This window comes from Plectropomus leopardus, chromosome 16, assembly GCF_008729295.1.
Source record: "Plectropomus leopardus isolate mb chromosome 16, YSFRI_Pleo_2.0, whole genome shotgun sequence".
Lineage (NCBI taxonomy): Eukaryota > Metazoa > Chordata > Actinopteri > Perciformes > Serranidae > Plectropomus > Plectropomus leopardus.
The window spans coordinates 28,969,849-28,989,783 of record NC_056478.1 but is presented as its reverse complement, the minus strand read 5'-3'; the positions used below and the strand labels follow the sequence as shown (position 1 = coordinate 28,989,783).

At 40.7% G+C, this 19,935-nt stretch overlaps 1 protein-coding gene across 5 annotated transcripts in view; it reads left to right on the top strand.

Moving 5' to 3' along the window:
- LOC121955679 (gamma-aminobutyric acid receptor subunit rho-2-like) overlaps nt 1-15,976 on the top strand; it is a 47,299-nt gene extending 31,323 nt beyond the window's left edge. For all 5 annotated transcript variants that reach the window (XM_042503729.1, XM_042503731.1, XM_042503732.1 and 2 more), the window contains 6 exons: nt 1,935-2,158; nt 2,287-2,369; nt 4,880-5,020; nt 8,692-8,844; nt 10,160-10,368; nt 10,460-15,976. In XM_042503729.1, coding sequence (XP_042359663.1) covers nt 1,935-2,158; nt 2,287-2,369; nt 4,880-5,020; nt 8,692-8,844; nt 10,160-10,368; nt 10,460-10,774 — 1,125 coding nt within the window. In that variant the 3' untranslated portion in view covers nt 10,775-15,976. The remainder of the gene's footprint in view (nt 1-1,934; nt 2,159-2,286; nt 2,370-4,879; nt 5,021-8,691; nt 8,845-10,159; nt 10,369-10,459) is intronic.
- The last annotated feature ends 3,959 nt before the right edge of the window (nt 15,977-19,935 follow it).

Sequence of the window (19,935 nt, the reverse complement as noted above, 5' to 3'; positions counted from 1 at the left end):
CCATAGCATCTGTCCAAACAAACTTCATAATAAAAGTGTCACACTCTGATTGTACAGTGTGAGATTTCAGAATGCGCTGGGTGCGTGCTGAGGCTGCTGTTAGACAGAGCCCATAATTTTGTGCTTTGTGTGGAGACTATTTTCAGCTCTGCTGGTGATGTATGTGCGATTGAGTCAAAATAAACCATAGTGTGTGCTCATGGTAACGAAGGAACATGTCACCCAGGGCAACAGTGTGGCTCATTGCTGTGTTTTAATAGTTTTTGGACAACAATGCTATATAGCACAGAGGAACAAGATATATTAGGCTCTCAGGCATGGAGCAAGATGTTGTAAACATGCTGTGCTCAGCGCAAACTTAGAAGTGTCTGGGGCATGATCCCCATTTACGGCAGCTATATCTTTTAATCCATTTGAGATAGCAAAATTCCTAAAAATCTGTACAACATTTGGGAAAAAACTTGATGGTTGCAGAGGAAAAAACAACTTGTAGAGCCGACATCCTACCATTAACCAGCAAAACCTCTGAAGTTACTGCAGTTTTTGCGAATGAAACACTTTGTTCTGTAGCAATGATAAAAACTGAATGCTAAAAATGTAGCGTTGCAGTAGCCAAGTAGGAGTCATGAAGTCAGTGAAGTGGCTGTTACACCGTGATATTTATATGAAGTTAACTTATTTTTAGTTAATATAAGTATTCAGAGTGTGTTTCTTTTCTTATGAATAGTAATATACAGTATTGTTGCAATCATGACATCATAGTAAATGCTAAAATGTAGCACAGCAATTTCTATCCAAATTTTTAAAGATTAGACAACGTTAGCCTTCGTAACCTACTTGTTATACTGGACCACGTATGACTGTAGCAGCAAAACTAACACACTTTCATCCCAACTCATCAGATATCATCACTTAGTCAGTAGCTAATTATGTTTTCTGGTATGTGTTTTAGGCAATAAATGCACATGGTTAGGTTAGGGCAACAAAAGAACGTGGTTTGTTTTAGGCAACAAAAAAAGGTGGTTAGGTTTAGTAAAAAACATCATGGTTTAGCTTAACGATCATATGGGAAGCTTCTTACATTACATTGTTACCAACAGCATTTCAAACTGACACTGTACGGCTGTGAAAAGTGCCTTTTTGTGTCCATGTCTGATGCTGGAATCACTGATCTGGCAGTATTTAACCACTTGGGGATGAGAACAGGCTGGCAAAACCCTTGAGTGTAGTACACAGTGACTAAACAAAAGTGCATCTTTTTGCTAACTATTCAACTTTTCACTTGTAAGAGTGAGTAAGAAGGTTTAATATCTTCTTTCAAAAGTTACAAAGTGACGCTTTTGAGACTTATCCTTCAGTATAGTTAAAACTGATTTGTCATAACAAGTGGCATTTATATGGCCAAGGACGCTTAAGTTAGATCACAACACTCATAAACATCTCTTATTTGTAAGCACATTCAAGTTTTTATTCATTTGAGACATTGACACATGTCCCTGAACCCAACTTACGCAACATCAAAGGTTCTTTTATGGTGGGTGCCAAGAGTACAATGTGTTGCTGCAGCCATTATTCCAAACTGATCTGGTCTTATGTAATGCCATGAGGAGAGTGGGATAGAGGATGATCTCTGGAGCGGGGTGGGAGGGGACACAGGACCACTCCTGCCTGCATAGCAACAGGAGCAGGGAGGCGAGAAGACAAGGGTAATCTAGCACCAGGGGACACTGTGGTCTGCTTAGTTAACATATGTTCAGCACTTCTCTGGACTGTGTATGTTTGGTCATAAGCAATCCATATAATCCAGCAGACGCGGGACATAGTGCTGTAATCCCAGAGGAATTCAATAAACTAGAGGCAGCAAACAAGTCCTGGTAGTGAGACTTAATCCCACGGCTGTTTCTGTTTCACTCACCCCTCCCCTGCTCCCTCAGGACTTCACCATGACCCTGTATCTGAGGCACTACTGGAAGGATGAGCGGCTGGCCTTCCCGAGCACCACCAACAAGAGCATGACCTTTGACGGGCGCCTGGTGAAGAAGATCTGGGTGCCCGACGTGTTCTTCGTCCACTCCAAAAGGTCATTCATCCATGACACCACCACTGACAACATCATGCTGCGAGTCTTCCCCGACGGTCACGTCCTGTACAGCCTGAGGTGAGGACCCCCCCCCGCACACACAAATGTGCCATCCTAGGGTTTTTACACCAACCAAATGAGACTTGGCAGGCCTCGGTGAAGCATGCAAAGAGCCGGTAACGTTTACACTCTGCTTTGTTCCCCAGGGTTACAGTCACTGCTGCGTGTAACATGGATTTTAGTCGTTTCCCTTTGGACTCGCAGACGTGTACGCTGGAACTGGAGAGCTGTGAGTATCCACATTGACACTCCGCTCTATTGCTGAAAAGACAGCGGGAATAAAGTGCTGCTAATTAGCCAAGGCCCAAAGCATTTTTACAGCATGTTGCCTCAATTAGCACCACACTGACAAAAAACACTGAATTGTTAGTCAGTGCTGTTTTATTACTATAAACTGTCAGTTATCAGTGAGGGGTTGGTGCAGCAGGGGTGGAGGCAGTAAACATTCAGGCCTCAGTCCAAACCGAGTGGGCGTTGGGGGCATGCTACCACATGGGGGAAACTAATTACATTCTGTGTGTCCATAGTAATGAATTATCATCACACCCAGTGCAACAGTGTGGGTCATTGCTGTGTTTTTAATAGTTTTTGGACAACAACGGATCTCAATGGCACAGAGGAAGAAGATAAATGAGGATTTCAGGGGCGGAGCAAGATGTAAACATTGGGGGCTCAGCCTCAAATTAAGGGGGGTCTGGGGGCATGCTCACCCACAGAGATTATTTTCCCATTTAAAGCACCTATATGCCTTTTTTTTTTTTTTTTTAGTTTAAGATATTAAACACCTCGACATCTCTTCAACATTTGGCAAAAAAACATGATAGCTGCCAGTGAGAAAAAAACATCCTGTAAAGCCTGCATTCTGTTTTGTATCTAATTGTTCTTCAGCTGACCTCATTATTCTAAACCCATATCACAGCAAATATTGAGGGGAATTAATTTTCAGTCCTGCTTCCTAAAAAAAGGCAGACATTTATGATGTTACTATTTTTAAAGGTCCAGTACATAGTTTTAAGATAATTATATAGTGTTAGAAATGTGAAATACAATTCATAACTATGTTTTCATTCGTTTATAATCACCTATAAGTAAGTATGTTTGTGTTTTTGTTACCTTACGATGAGCTGTAATCTATGATGCTGTATATCGATGGAGGGAGTGGGTCCTCCTCCACAAGGTCTGTCACATTAGGCAAGTTTCCATTAATCCTCAAATTACACAAATTAAAATTTAAAATATAAAAAATGTCTAATAAAAATGCGTCAGTTTAGAAAAAACTCCCGTTTAGAGCAAAAAAAGTTTTTAAGCTCGCATGAAATGGTATTTCGACATACACATTCAATTACAGCAGAAAATGGCACTATGTCAGCCATAATATGGCGCTCCTGGAGCAGTTTGGGGGTTAGTGGTGCCTTGCTCAAGGGCACCTAGGAAGTGCCCAGGGGGCAAACTGGCACCTCACCAGTTGCTAGCCCACACTCCATAATTGGTCCATACGGGGACATGAAGCTGAGCTTCTACCATTTTGTGTCTGATTGTTCTCCAACTGTCTTCATCATTCTGAATCATAACACAACAACCTTTTTACTCCTTCCACTTAAAAAGTGGCAGAAATTGTGGGAAACGTCCTAAGTTATATGACATATGTAGGTTAGGAATTGGGTGTAAACAGCATTACTAATAGAGAAGTAACAGAACTTTTGCCTTATTAATTTTCTTGCCCAGTCATTGGGACTGAGGTGACATGACACATAGCTGAAGATATTTTAGAGGTCCAGTGTGTTGTGAGGCTGCACTTGTGCCAAGCATGTAAGAGAATTATAGTGGCTGACTATAGACAGTATATAAAGATGGACATCATGACAGTTCCCCATAAGTGTAGTTTTTCAATCTGGATCGCCCCCTGGTGTCTGTCTGCAGTATAGGTCATAAAGCCCGCCCCTCCATGTTAGTGAATGGACACAGGCCAAACTAAAAACTCAAAGTACACCCTAAATACATTTTTCCCAAAGATGGTTTCTGTCACTGAAGGTAGCTCTCATCACCCTGTTTGTTCAAGTGTTTGTTTTTATGATAAATTTGGTTCTCATGAGTTATTCAATTCAACAAAAAGTGGATTTTTTGTGTGTGCCAATCAATGCACTCACATTCAATGAAGCTGCTCGTGTTTGGTCAGACGAGTGTTTTGGCAGGAACTCCCCCGCTGCAGACTTTGGCCCTCAATGACATCACCAGCGCAAGATGGTAGCAGCAGTATCCAGGATATTTTAGTTTCACTTAAGTATTGCGGGGGTAAATGGGGACAAGCCGTCCATCTTTATATACAGTCTATGTGGCTGACACAAAAACGCATATGGCCCTGTCTAAAGCCATTGTTTAATTCCTCCAATCTGGGCTGCTGTAGAAACAACATGGCGGATTCCGTAAAAGCGGACACACTCCACCTATAAACGGCTTATTCTAAGGTAACAAAAACACAATGATGTTTGCTTTGAGGTGATTATAAATGATGCTTCAAAATCCTATAGACTTTTTTTTTCAATTGCAGCTTTATGAGAAAACATTTGGGGCAGTTCTGCCATTGTGGTGCAGCGCAACAGCGCATATAAAATGCAATGTTTTCATACATTATTGCTTTCTTTAACAAGAAATTCTGTTGGCCTCTATCCATCCAACTTCTGCTGCTGATTCTGAAACTAGCACAACTCTATACTTAAATTTATGTTTTCTGTCCTTCAGATGCCTACACAGATGAAGACTTGATGCTGTACTGGAAAAGCGGTGATGAGTCCCTGAGCACCGATGACAGGATTTCTCTGTCTCAGTTCCTCATCCAGAAGTTTCACACAACCTCCAGACTGGCTTTCTACAGCAGCACAGGTAAGCTGCCAAAACAAACTCTGAGTGGAGTTTTATATTTTCTATAAGGCTGGTTTTCCCACTGGGCCAAACAGTGACTGTTCCTGGGGGCCTCAAACATCTCAGCTTCAAATTAATATGGACTGATTTGATTATTTGATTAAGATTTACTGAAATGGAAAGTATCTTAATATGACTCATGCAACTGTACCTAATCTTGAGGCCCTGTATTGTCAAGGGGACCCGTGTCAAAATCTTAAATACAATTAATATTTCAGTTGTGGTGTATATTCCTGCACAAACGCAGGTTTAATCTACTTATAACCAAATTGGAGAACACACAGGGAATCAGTTAAGTTTTATCCCGAGGCCTGCTGACGGGTTAATCAGGCCCTCGTATTGCAGAATCTAAAATAATCTCATTGCCTGAGTTGAAGCTCAATCAGGCGAGCCAAAGAACCACAAGCAAGACGTCAAAAATTAAATTCTATCACCGTCTTGCTTCTGCACTCTGTCGATTGCAACTAATGCTTATTTTTCATAGTACTTCTTCGCAGCGTGCAATAATATTTTATTTACATATAATTACAAATAATATATGTTTTTCTCTCATTTTGAGCAAATAATGAATTATTTCCTGTTTTTATCACATTTGAAACTTTTCATAAGGTCAGTTCTTCGTCTCGACAGCTTTAGCTTCTCCTTGTCTGTGACTTGAGTGGTTTTGACGACTGCCTCAGTGCTGATACCGGACAATTAGTGTCACTTTTCTTTCACTGTGTAAGGACCACAGTATTTTTAATGGATTGAAATAGTTTTAAGATCCTCTTTGGGTTTGAATCCTTGCCATGACCAGTGCTTGACACTTGTGGCCTATTAAAGCTGTCACGTAAGTATATTCTTCTTTCTAAACAGGAATTGCAAATGCAACTTCCCTGTTAAGCCTTGGGGGCCAATCAAACTGAGAGGCGTCGCTACAGAAGCGCCACCAGCAAAACCATTGTTTCACGATGGCACTCTCTTGCTGCTGCGTGATGTGTTTTTCTGTTGGTTTTGGGGAGCTCATAAAAGTTAAATTATTTTCAACTTTTCTGCTCAAGGTGTGTCACATCGATCGTCAATGTTACTTTTGGCCATGTGCTGACAGTATGCACACGCAGCCCCACTCCTCAGACGCTCCCAGCTGTTTTTAAAGAAAAGCTTCCAAGGTGCTTTTGAGCAGTCGCGCATGGTGTTATTGGCCCCTTAATCCTAAACTACATTGTAGAATTTGTTTTTTTCCATTTACCCAATTCTTTGTCCCCTGATACCTAAGTGTCAAGGTAAAATTACTGTTAAAGCAGTAGCATTTACAAAGCCTATACAAAATTTCAAACTTATCTATCTGTGGTGTTGAATCCAAAATGCTTCCACTTTTCTTTTCATGATGAATTTGCGAGTTAGCAAGCAGAACAACAATAACCCTTTTTCACTGCAGACAATGTGACATAAAACAATAGAAAGAGCCAAGGTGTAAAAAAAAAACAACTCATGAATGATTGCTGAATTTAATTGAAGTGCCTCAGTTTCAGGTTCCTGGTATTGTATCACGGTTTACTGAGACATTTGAATACAATGGAGCCATCGTTGATGTCATCAACTGCATCTGTGATGTGTGCACTATGACAAAGAAAAATGTTTTCTGTAAAAAGGGACAATAATAGCCTGACTTTGCTAGACTAAATTGCGAATTAACATTGGTGATTATTTACCTCCCATTCGCTTTAATTCAATGACAGCTAAGTTCAGGGTTGCGAGCCAAAATTGCATTTCTAAATGAGTGGTACCTACTAGACTGAGTCATGACACAGATTCTGATGCCTCATTTCAATGCCAGATTGTGTGCATGGTGAGTGTACGGCACTAAGTGGATGTGTCGATGTGTGCTGGTGACAGTGAGGCTGCAGTGACGGAGCAGCAATTATAAAGTTGAAAAATAGTGGTGCAGTTTCTGTACAGTTGAGGCTGTTTGTCCATGAATAAATGCTACTACTTTTTAAGACCCAAGTCAAGCTCGTGTGTTGTCAGGCTTGTCACCTGCTGATTAAAGTGAAGAGTGCTAGCCTCAAGTTAGCAGGCCAAGTTAGCTGTTGTCATCAGTGTTTTGTACCTACATATCCAGGTGTGCTTTAAACTGTTAAGCAGTTATATATTCAGTTTCAAAGAATTTTAAAAGCCATTCTTTCATGTCGTTGACCGCTTTAGACAATGGTACCATTTTAAAACTTTTTGGCACCAAACAAACCCAACCCTAGCAATATAGGGCATGAATAAAACATTCATCTCAGGTGGGCCACGAAAGCAAATCTGCTTGTCACCAGTGTACGTCCATCACTGTTAATACACAAGAAGAAAACATTGTCTGTGTACGTCATCCATCTACGCTGCTATAGTGGTAAGAGAAAAATGAAAAAAAACTTGAATGGAGCCCTTGTTAGCCCTGTAGTGGAATTTTTGTGTGACCACGGTTTTAGAGCCACGACCAAAGATATCACCACATTTCTTTCATGATAGTAATCTTTTGTTTGGGACAGTCCAAAATTGCACAGTGTAGTCTGGAGCCTTTCAGTTAATGCAATTGGATAGATAGATAAGCAACAAAACATGAGACATAGTGCTGAGCGGTGGACAAATACAAGCAGTCAACTGTGTGCAGAATTTAAAAACAGATCTTCAACAGAAATTTCAGCTGCAGCCATCTTAGTTGTTTTCAGAAATGCCTCAGTGGTACTCTTCTTTACTTAACTAGGTTTATGCTCACTGTAGCATCCCTGTCTCGAGGCTTCATGAGCCAAAAATGACGTCATCACATATTTTGCATAAAGCATATGAAGGCTCCAGTTGGAAATCTGTTTGAATGGGAGGCAAATAAAACATGAATTTGCAGATTCATGTGGTTCCCAGCGAGGACAATAGCTTTATTTAGCCTTCTGATAGGAAAATGGGGCAGTACAATTGTCGCACACAGGTATTTTTTTTTATCTTTGAGAGGGTTTTCCCATGTCCTATTGATAATTCAGAATTCAAAGGGACAACCCCAGCCCCCCCAGAGTCAGATGTCTTTTTATCCAAATAATTACATTTGAAGCCAGGAGCAGCATGTCTTTATAGAAGCAAGGTCCCAGTTGCACCCCACAATCCACCGACCACACTGACAACAGTTATCAAAGAGAGAAGAAAGTGCTGTTAAAGGTATGAAATTAGTCCGTAAAAAGCTGGAAGCTGTTACTGAGTGCAGCTTTCAGTTAAAGCTCTGAAAATAATTGTTTGGCTCTGCCCAATGGGGTTTTACTCAACCAATGAGATTAGCACTGTACCCGTAGAAAAGCTGTTCCTCTGAGACATGTTTTTGTAACTCAGGAAATCCGTATGAAAAACATACCACTGGGCTTTTTTATTATATTTCTTATATTTTCCTCACATTGTTATTCTGCCATTTGCTACCTTGCTGTACTCAGCTGTTATAAATGTTGCTATCTGATGTTTTTATCTCTTCTATTCAGCTGTTGTTTTGTTTGTTTATTGGTTTGTTTGGTTTTATATGCCAATCCAGATTTCTATCAGCAGATTAGTTAATTTCACTTGACTCTCGGTTTATCTTGGCATTTAAGCATGTTAACAGTCACTGTATTTTACTTCTTCCCTTTCTCCAGGCTGGTACAACCGACTGTACATCAACTTCACTCTGCGGCGGCATATTTTCTTTTTCCTGCTGCAGACCTACTTTCCGGCTACTCTGATGGTCATGCTGTCCTGGGTGTCCTTCTGGATTGACCGCAGGGCCGTCCCTGCCAGAGTCTCATTAGGTAAGAGGATATCCAACACAATGACCATCCTGCCTGTGTATAACCCAATAAGCACAGGAAAACCCCACAGAGAATCAGACTGTTAAAGAAACTTAAACATTTTTAGCCCAAATGCCACACGACAATGTTGGCATTTTACATTTCTGCAAACCAAGAATATATTTTATTTGTAAATGTGAAATGCATCATATCAAAATTTCTAAAGTGACCGAGTATATGAGCTCTCTTTGTCACTGGCAGTTGGTGCCCTGTTGCGTTTTTTTCCGGCTGGAATAGTCCCACAAAAAAAGTTTTTTACATTGCTTTGTTTCCTGCCCGTTCTTGCTCCGAACTTGTCAAATACGCCTGCTTTCGGCGTACGAGTGTGACGCCAAAAGTCACCTTCCACGTCCAACCAGAACACGGTTGGACAGCGTCAGATGAGAACGTGCTCCGAGGACAGCGACAGGTAATAATGCTGCCGGGCACAATGTAATGTAAGGAGTACGAGCATGCTCGTAGGGCAGACGGGAGGTGGATGGGTCCCACAATCTACGGACATTAATGCGGGAGTCTGAAGTTAGCTTCCCAAGTGGATGTGTGTGGGGTTTTTTTTCTTCTACACTTTACCATGTGACTCTTTTGCTGAAACCTAATCGTCCGTGACTTTGTTGCCGAATCCCAACCATCAGTGTGTTATTGTGTGTGTAAATGGTTGACAGCGCTTTGAGTGGTTGAACAACTTAAAAAAGCCCTATACAAGTGCAAGTCCAGTTACCATTTACTATTTTCCATATTTACAATTGACTGATAATTACAGAAGAAAGGAAAGATATCTACTGGCTGTGTTTGGTTGTTCCCGTCACATGACTTGCATTCCAAAAGTTGAACTTCTACCTGGAAAACAGACCCTTAGGATGACTTTACCTTTGCTTCTGAGTGCTACTTCCGGCCTAAAGATACTAACGTCACAATAATTAAAATCAACAGGAATTCTACAGATCTTTTGAGCCACTTTAAACAGATTTACTGGAGACAAATACTCAGTTGTTGAGAGGGGGAGATAGGCTTTCCATATAGTTTGTCACCACCATCCACTTCCCTGCAAATGGGCCATTGAACTGACACTGCCACGCTGCACTGTCACACAACCCTGTGGCTAATCGCTGCAACGCCTGATTTGGTGTGAATGCAGCCCTACAGCTAACAGTTTACCCATTTTCCAATCTTTGCCATACAGGTCCCTAGAGCTATCTCTGTACTGAACAGGCAGAGATTATTTGGATATGAATCTTCTTCATATTTCACCCAAGGTTGTATGTACTGTGTGCTTCAGGTATAACCACGGTGCTCACCATGTCAACTATCATTACTGGAGTCAACGCCTCCATGCCCAGGGTCTCCTACATCAAAGCTGTGGATATTTACCTTTGGGTCAGTTTCGTCTTTGTCTTCCTATCTGTGCTTGAATATGCTGCCGTCAACTACCTGACGACAGTGAGGGACGGTAAAGACCGCAAGCTCAGAGAAAAAGTCAGGGAACAGGTAAGGAAACCTTTACAGGAATGGTGTTTATCTCTAAATGATACTTTCAACTTGTTTTCCAATCTTGCTTCCTTTCTTCTCTTTTTCCCAGTCCCAGAACCTCCCCTGCACCTGTGGCATGTCCCATGCCAGGACCATGATGCTGGATGGAACATACAGTGAGGCGGATGCCAACAGCCTGGCGGGATACACAAGGGCCTCCATGGCAGCAGAGGATGCATCTGAAAAACAGGAACGAATGGTGGTGCATCTTTCTCTGGACAATGAACCCACGGGGAACAAGAAGAAGGGCATCCGTGGCTTCCGGATTATCCAGAACACCCATGCCATTGACACCTACTCTCGCATGATCTTCCCTGGCGCCTACATCCTGTTTAACCTGATCTACTGGTGTGTGTACTGCTGAGTGTGTGCATTTCAGCCGAAACTGTAGGAGTAAATGAAAAACTGCGAAATCTTCTCCTAGACCCTAGAAGGGATACAATTCTTTCATCCTGCATGTTCAAGTGGAGCATGGAGTTTGGCAGGATGACTTAAGAATATAAGATGCTTCTGGGTGTGAGTATCTCCAACTCTGGCTCACCACTGGACTGGACCATTTGCGCAGCTTCTCCTCCTTTACATAATTATATCACAAGCTCATGCTCACCCCAATCCTACTCAAAACGTTGCGGGGCTGGTTGCACAAGTTTTGTTCCCAGAACAGTCTAATGCCAGTTGTACAAAAATAAAAGCAGACAGATTTTATGCCTGAAAAATAAGCGACCATACTCAAGGGTATGGCAACAGTATCCAGTATCATTGTTGACTCAGCAGCTCTGCCTAGGAATATTCCCACCCCCAAACAGAGGTGACTGCTTCCCAGATATCATGATGTTTTAAAGTTTGTTTGCGGCTTATTTCAGTATCATTTTTGTGGGATCTGTTATGCTTTTCCTTATTTTCTTTGACATGATTTCTTTATATGGTCATCTGCTTCTGGCACACCACTGCAAGTGTTTACATTACATGGCCTACACTGCCATATGTAGCTGCATGCTAATGTCAGGGAAACATAAAATCTTAGTTGCATTATGGTGTATGTCCAGTTGTCAAGATTTTGGTTGAGAAGCTTTTATTGGTGATCGGTAGGAAGTCACACTATATTCCATTTAAGGAATTTTCCAGTCACAAATACACTGCTAGCCTACATGTAGCACATGCTAACAACAGGGAAACATAATCTTGGTTACAGATGTTGTCAATTTCCACCCGATGTTAGATCATTTTCCTGCTGGAACATGTCCAGTTATGAAGATTTTGGCTTAGAAGCTTTTATTGATGAATTTCATGGTGGAAAATGCAGCTCTATTCTATCATAGTCATTCCCTGGCTGCAAGTTACCTGTAGTGACATGCTAACATCAGGGGAACGTGTAATGTTGTTTGCCAGTATTGTTAATTTCTCCTTGATGTTGCATCAGATTCCTGCTGGAACATGTGCGGTTGTGAAGATTTTGGTTTCGAAGCTTTTATTGGTGACTTTTTTTACGGTAGAAAGTGCTGCTATGTCACGGTCATCCCTGGCTGCAAATACACTGCTAAGTATAGCCACATGCTAATGTCAGAGCAACATCTAATTTTGGCTGCCATGTTGTTAACATTTCTTTCGTTTCATATCAAATTCCTGTTTGAACATTACAAAGTGCCACTATTCACTTTTACTGTCATATGTAGGTTACAGTGACAGTTCAGAGCTGCTAAGGGGTCAATCACACAGTGTAGTGTTTTATGAACATTAAAGCATGTAAACATGCTAGAGTAGAAACCCAAGAAAAAAGTGTGAACCTGAAAATTGGCATAATAGGTCACCTTCAATTGCAGTATTTCAGTAGGTCTTTCCAATGAAGTAGGTTTCTCTGCTGCACTCAGCAGTTTTAGTTAAATGTCTTTGTAACATTTTCAAAATCTAAAGAAATATGTTAAATGAAGAATTGTTATTTATGTATGTTGACTTTCAACATCCTGTAAATCTGCATCCACCTCATCTTCATTGGCTGCCATTTATCTGGCTCTTTCTGTTGCTCTTTTTCACGATTGTATCAAGGTAGCTAGCTATGTAGGAAGATGATGTTCTCATTCTTAATCCTGCCAACAGAACTGGTGTTGAGCAATTGTTTCTTCAATGGGGGAAATAGCTGTCAATGAGCAAGACACCAGATGTATCTGATTCTAAAAACATTGGAGAAGTGGGCGGTAATTACAGGTTTGGAACAAGACTACGGAGGATTTCACAGCAAGCTGAAAAACACAAACCATGGGCATCCCATGGAGAAAAATATCAGTTTCATGGAGGATCATGTGGCAGTGTCGTGAATACATTGATTGACAGAGCTTTCAGATTGTCAAGAAAGCTTTGCACATCTGAAAAACTTCTATCTGAAGTTGGACTGTTGGATCTGAGCCACATTCAAATCTTTGTGCAACCAGCCCCTGCCCAGACTTCCCTAAATACCACTCTCTCCTCTGAAGCTCTCTATCTTCATGATCAAACTGTCAAACTAATAAGAGCAGATAATTTGGCTGCTATTGCCTCTGTAACCTTTGGATGTGAGTGAGTCAAATAACTAAATGTGTCCAGAGCAGATGGCTAATGAGGCAGTAAGTGAGCTAAATACCAGGCTTTCTTCCCTTAATGGCACTCCTACTACAGTGACAACTTTTCAGTTAAAGTGACAGTAAATGCTGCTGCCCTGTGTTACTCATGGACTACGGTTGGCATTATCAAGACTGCAGCAACCCATAAAGCCAGGACTTAACAGGACGATATGGGTTTTAAAGCACCACACACACCACTGTTGCTGAGCTTTATTTATTCATGTATTTACAGCTTGTTCACTCACCAAGTTATTTTATTTATTTATTTAATTTATTTTTAGTGCAGCAATAGATCCACGTGCCATTATACCGCAAGTTGGCAAAGATGCACAAAACAGGGCTTGTACAGAAACTGCTTGATGCATGCTGCAGACGTGCAGACCGTTATCTTTCTAGATGTATATTTCTCAGAAAGGACTTAAAATCGTGGAGAGCTTTATCAGTGATGTAACCAACTTGAACCGCCTTAAGTGAACATTTTTTTTTTACAACAGGATTTAATGGCTGTTTTATCTTTTTCATGTGTTTGTTTCAGTATTATAAGTGACTGCATAGTTTTCTAAAGCAGACTTCCATCAAATTCAGCATTTAATCATGTGGGTACATAGTACCCTAAGCTACAGCAGAAGCTTTTCCTATGCTGACTACGTTGTGATGTGTGATTTGGCTCATCACAAGTGCTGCAGTTTCATTCCACAATACTGGTTTACAAGTCAAAAGCAGATTCTACCTTTAAAAATATACAACTTTTTAAGGAATAGTTTGACATTTTTGAAAATGAGCTAATTCACTTTAATAGAGATGGGAAAACGTATGTCAGTTTCATGTACTTGCATGCTATGCTGCCTTCATATGTGGTCATGTTCACCATGTTTGCGTGAAGAGTCCGTATGAATGATTGTATGGGATTGTCTACGAGTTCTATATTGACCTCATGCGAATTGCCCACATGGATGGATTCAGCCAAGTGTGCTCAATATAGGGTTACCTAGGTACCAAGTGGGTATGGGCCCAAAATAGGCATCTTATCTGGGGCCCACTTCTGTAAACCCACCATGTGGGCAGTTGGTATGGGGCCATAATGGAACCCATGATAATCCCATGTAGGGCCCATTTTTTAGCCCATTCATCCCAACACACATATAAATGTTGGCTAGAAGGGAAAGTTAGATATTTCCAATGGCCTCTACTTTTCATAGATGTTTAATGAGAGCTGGAAACATCGTCAGAGGCAGGGCCACTTTCATTCCTATGAAAGTCACTCAAGGTTGCATGAAATCTAAAAAACCAGCTAAAGCTAAAGACTTCCCAGGTATAACACCACCCGGATCTTCCGCATCACTGGGCCCATAAGACAAAAAGCACCACAGACTAGTTTCTGGTTTGGTGCTCCACTAACTAACTTGAATGGGAACTAAATGACTTAAGCAACAGCTCTTCTAGACTTTTGAAATGTTATTGGACTAAACTGATCAAACTCAGATAGTGAAACTAGTCATTTTGCAGGGGGTTGTGAAAGTGTTTTTTTTGGGGGCCCCATAGCATCACGTGATGGACCTTGAAGTTTTAATTCCACGGTGTGACTACAACAAAGACAGACTTTGAGGCGTGCTGCACATCCTGGGGTTCTGCATCTTCTATCTCTGTCATTATGCATTTCCTGTATTTTGTTCCACATGCTACCTTGCTAAATTGTTGGCCTCAGTGGCTTCAAGACACCAATGTTGGTATTGCCTAGCAGAGGTGTTTTCATGACTTAACTACTCTAGCCCAAGCAAATTATGTACATGACTTCCCATGACTTAAGCCTGCCCCCCCCCTACCACCTGGCCCCAGATGAGTGAAAGAAAATGGATGGATAGATGGATGGACTCCATGTCATAACCACAAGTTCATGGATTCTGTTTGAAGCAGTGGTGTAGTAAGTAGGTTTGCGGGGTATACTTTCCTCTTTTTCAGATTGTTTTCAGTAAACACATCTATCAGCCAAATACCTGCTCAAACATATCGGAAATTATACCCACTTCCTTGGTAACATAGCCATCTACCTAGTAGTACACCCTCCTCATCAGTTACCATCATACCACTGATTTTAATGCAGCATAAAGTACAGAGCTGGACAAAGGCAATTATCTTAGCTTAGCATAAAGACTGGAAGCAGGGGTAAACTGTTTGCCCTGCTCTGTCCAAACTTTAAAAATATACCAGCAGCTCATCTAGAAGTCACTAATTGTATTGTATCTTATTCGTTTAATCGGTAATCAAACAGAATGAAAGAACTTTGGTAGAGATAGTCTGTCCATCTTGTTTCGGTGATTTCATTGAGCTTGACATTGTTTTCATATGCTGCTTCTGTTTGGGAGGTGGGGAACTTTAATTAGTTTTACCCTCACCAATCAGAAGTGAACCAGCTGTCAGTGAGCATAACAGCAGACCTCTATTAGACTTGGCAAACAAATATGAGGTTATTCACAGGTCTGGAACCAGACTTGGCTGGCTGCATCCCCCTGCTTTCATTCTTTGTGCCAAGCTGAACCTCCCACCTCCTGGCCCTATAGACACACACTTACTGCGTAGATATGAGAGAGGCATCGATCTGTTCATCTAACTATCTGCAAGAAAGTAAAAAGCTGCATTTTGAAAAAATGTCAAACTGCTTGTTTAAAGCCAAGGTCTCAACCTGATTCACAATCTTTTCTGTTACCAATATTCTGCTTTAGCTTCATGGCAGCAATCATTTGCCAAAACTAAACATAATTTTAATTTGTGTATGTATTTATTTATTTATTTCAATGGTGCATATCGTTTTGGAATGAAACATGATAGCAGCAAGTCCGCTGTTTTTTTTCAGTGCAAAAACCAAAACAGGAAAGACAAACAGGCTTGCAGATCCATTAGCTTCCAAACCAACATCACTTCTACCTTCATCCAGAAAATGTTCAGAATGTAATGCTTTCAGAGCAAATTTCATAAATAAAGACTTTGTTTGACACATTGAAATGAGTCCTGCTTTTCAATTTTTAGGATTCAACATATTGGGTGGTGCCACAATATGCTACTCTGCTACGCAATGCACAGTAGGAGTCAGGATCCCACAGCCTTTTCTGGGTTCTTTACATCTTTAGTAGTGTATCCATACACAAAGCAGCATTTAGGTATTTTTTCCTGTTTGCTAGCGGATGGAAAAGACAAGGAGGCACCTCATGAGGCACCTTCACTCAATACAAAGGTAATGGTGGACTAAGGATTTTCCTTTTTGGAGGGGGCGGGACTTAAATGCGCTCTGTTTATATGAGGGAGAAAAGGACGATTCTGGTGACCCGTGACTGACAGCCATACAAAGTATTAAAGCATTAAAGCATTTTTTCCATAGTAAATACTTAGCCTATAATTACTTTAATTATTTATAGAAGATGTTTAAATTGTACTAAATGTTTTTTTGTTTTCCTCATAAAAGGAAACACCTCGGAGCCTCTGTAATGTACCCCCGCCCCCCCTTCTGTTTTCAGGAAATGGTACGGTCCGCTCCGCACACCTGGCGAAAACGGTAGTCGCTGGCAAACCGAAGTGAGGAGTGTTGATGTTTTAGCCCAACGTTAATCCTTTTAAAAGAAAAATCTGGACACCAGAAACGAAAATAAACAGGAGAGAGACAGAAAAGACGACAATATGTCGCCCAGTTCTTCACGAAGAAAGGTGAGTCACCGTGACTGGTGGAAATCAACCTGTTGAGTCTACAGAGAAATAAGCTAGCTCTGCTTTGCTTCCCCCCAACAGTAGTCAGCATATCTCAACAAATAATGGCGAATGTGTACATGTTGCTTCTCTTTAAGGTGTTATTTAATAAACAGACAAACTTTAAGCAAGGTAATTATACTAAATCAGTTGTCACTGTCTCTCTCTGGTATCAGGCCAAAGTCCAGATGCCGCTGCATCCTCAGCAGCCCTGTCTCCCCCACCAGCGACCCTCCTACTGCTAACGGAAGAAGGTGAGCAGATCACGTCAGCTCATAATAACACATACAAATACCCCATTACAAGAAAAAGTCCTGAATTTAATATGTCACCTTCGAAGTATTATCAGCAAAATGTACTTACAGCAGTAAAAGTAAAAAGTACTTGTTTTAAAGAATGCTTCCTTTCAAATGATCATAACCATAGAAGTTATTTCTATAGTCATAATATGAACTCCTTTGGTTATTATAGTATAGTATATGATCTGTTAGCATATAAGAGTATTTTAATGTTGTACTTTGTCATTGTGGAGCCTATTTTAGACACTCTTTATGCTACTGGGTAGTAGAAGGTTACTTATTTTCCAAAACATTGGAAGAAAGTAATGAACAACAAATAAACAAATGACTATCTTTTGTAAAAAATAGTCTTGTGGAAAATCTTACAAAGCTAAGTTTGTCCATATTGACAGAAGTTTAAACATGAAACACATTTGTATGCGTGGTCTAAGCAGCTACCTAACATTAACTCCAGTGGTTTTATACATCCAAAGAACTTTAAAAAAAAATGAATTGCATGGTAACCGGACCAGGATTTTAATTGATTATTTGTCAGTTTTTTGCTGCCATTTGTAGGGATGGGTCCAGAGGTCAGTGATTGTTTGAGCTGCCTTTTGTTATGATTGTACAATGTCATTTTTCACTCTAAATAAATATTGACTTATATGAAATGTATTATGAATAAAGGGAAAATGGCCAAAAAAAATCTTTAAAAAAACCCCCAAACAACCGATAAGAGTGTCGTTTAAGTACTGCATTGATAAGCAGTATCAGTAAGAGTAGTCGTATTGTTAAAATTTTTACGATAGCCATCCAGAGTCATTTGATTCCTGTTCAAGATAATCTGGTAAAAATGCTTTACCTTGTCAAAACTGACTTCAAAACTGTTTCGAAATGCAAAATAGTGGAATTGAAACCATGTGATGAAAATAATGCGATTAATTGCAATTTGAAAAAAGTAATTGTTTGACAGCCCTGATTATATTATATTATATAAATGGTTATTTAAAGTTTTGAATAGGTTGATTGGGTTCGTGTGGTGTGGTTGCAGTTTTTGCAGAGGATTTGTATGGCCTGTGGTGATGGGGCCCAGTGTGATTTCTTATCATGGGGCCCCAAATCCCTGGCGGGGGTCTTGTAAACAGCTCCTTCAAAGATTTGAGACCACGGTGCTGTCAAGTCCCTTCCCCCTGGTTTCTAATGACAGCGATGCCTAAGAAGCAGCTTTACTGAAAACAGTCATAACTTCCAAGAATAATGTATCAGACACAATCTTCCTGCATGACGCGCATCTGTCTTTAATCCAGATTTTAGAGAGTACTCTGGGCACATCTAATCCCCAAATAAACAAATCACGTCAGATTTGCCCATGCTACCACTACTTAAAAACACACTGCTTGCAGTAAGGCAACTGATCCCACACTCTGCTCTGTGCTGTTTATTAATGCATCTGCTGCTTGAAGGTAATACACTGACTCATGCTCTAATATGTCTGGCTGCGGTTTATACCCACTGGCAGATCCTTGAGGACTTATTGTCCTAAAAGGACGTCTGTGCTGTGCCTTGTAATATGTTGTGTCTGGGATAATGAATAAACATTTACACACATTTCTTTGAAAAGCCCAAAAAAAGGAAACATGATATAAATAGTTTTACAAATCCCTGTGTGTGCAAAGCCGATGCCTCTGGGTAGTTTGGTTTGGATTTGAACAGGAAGGGAAGGGATCAGATTTGAACTGAGCATGACCCAGAATTAGGGGTTTTGGCTAGTTTTTTCCCTCTCATTTTTTTATATCATTGCTCTGTAGAAAAAAAAATGCTGGGGTTACAGAGGTAACAACCCTTATTTGATGCCCTGACGTAAGACCTCATCAACTCAGCTGGATTGTTAGATTGTATTAGTGAAAGATAACGGCTGTAAACAGCTTTGTGGATTACATCATTGTTGCTTTTGAACTTTGAATATGTGAGAAAATCAGTTTCAGTGAATCGTCCCTTTACCGATCAGTGTATACAAAACTAATGAGAGTGATAATCAACATGTTAAATATCACTGGGGGGCACAGAGTGCTGTTTGTTGCAGGAATGTGGTGTGTTGGATGAGAACACCAGATCAGCGATGTGTCAGACTGCCTGTAGAAAACCTCTGCTGATACCATAGAGGCTCCTTTCTGAGCACTGCTGCATTAAAACACACTGGAAAGCTGCAATATCAGTATAGCAATATCATTTTACTTGTACATCCGTTCTATTCAATTACACTGAAAAAAAGTTGAAATGCAACAATTTTGTTTTGGCTCCTATTTTTCACAGGTTTAAGGTGACCCTGAACCCGCTTTAATATTACACACACTCATATCGCTCTGTGCACAAGATGCACTTTTTGGAATGAAGTTTTCAAAAATATCATTAATATGATTTTTTACTTTCATGTAGTTAATTTTTTACCACGCATCAGACCTTATCATAAATATCAAATATTCATTCATTTCCAGAATTGTAATCCTTTTAAATGCCAGGTTTTTGTCATGATGCCACAGTTCTGTCCTGCTGTGCTCTCAGGTGACGACACCTGTGTATGCTGCATGTGGAAGCGCAAGGTGCCGTCCTGCCGTCCGCCATTGTTTTACAACAACGCCACCACCAGTTCTGTCCGAGCATGTCTGACATCTGACGCCGTCCAGTGTTCCGGTTGGATATGGAAGGTGACTTCTGGCGTCATGCACGTACGCCGAAAGCACTGACAGAGCAGACGTATTTGACAAGTTCAGAGTGAGAATGGGCTGAAATAGCAGATGCAGAAGGATACTTACAATGAAATATGCAGATGCAGGAGTCCACTACAAAGTGGCAACATGTGACAAGTGGGGGTGAGAACTTGTTGGTTTTGCACAGCAGAAAAGGTTCTGCGCAGTCAG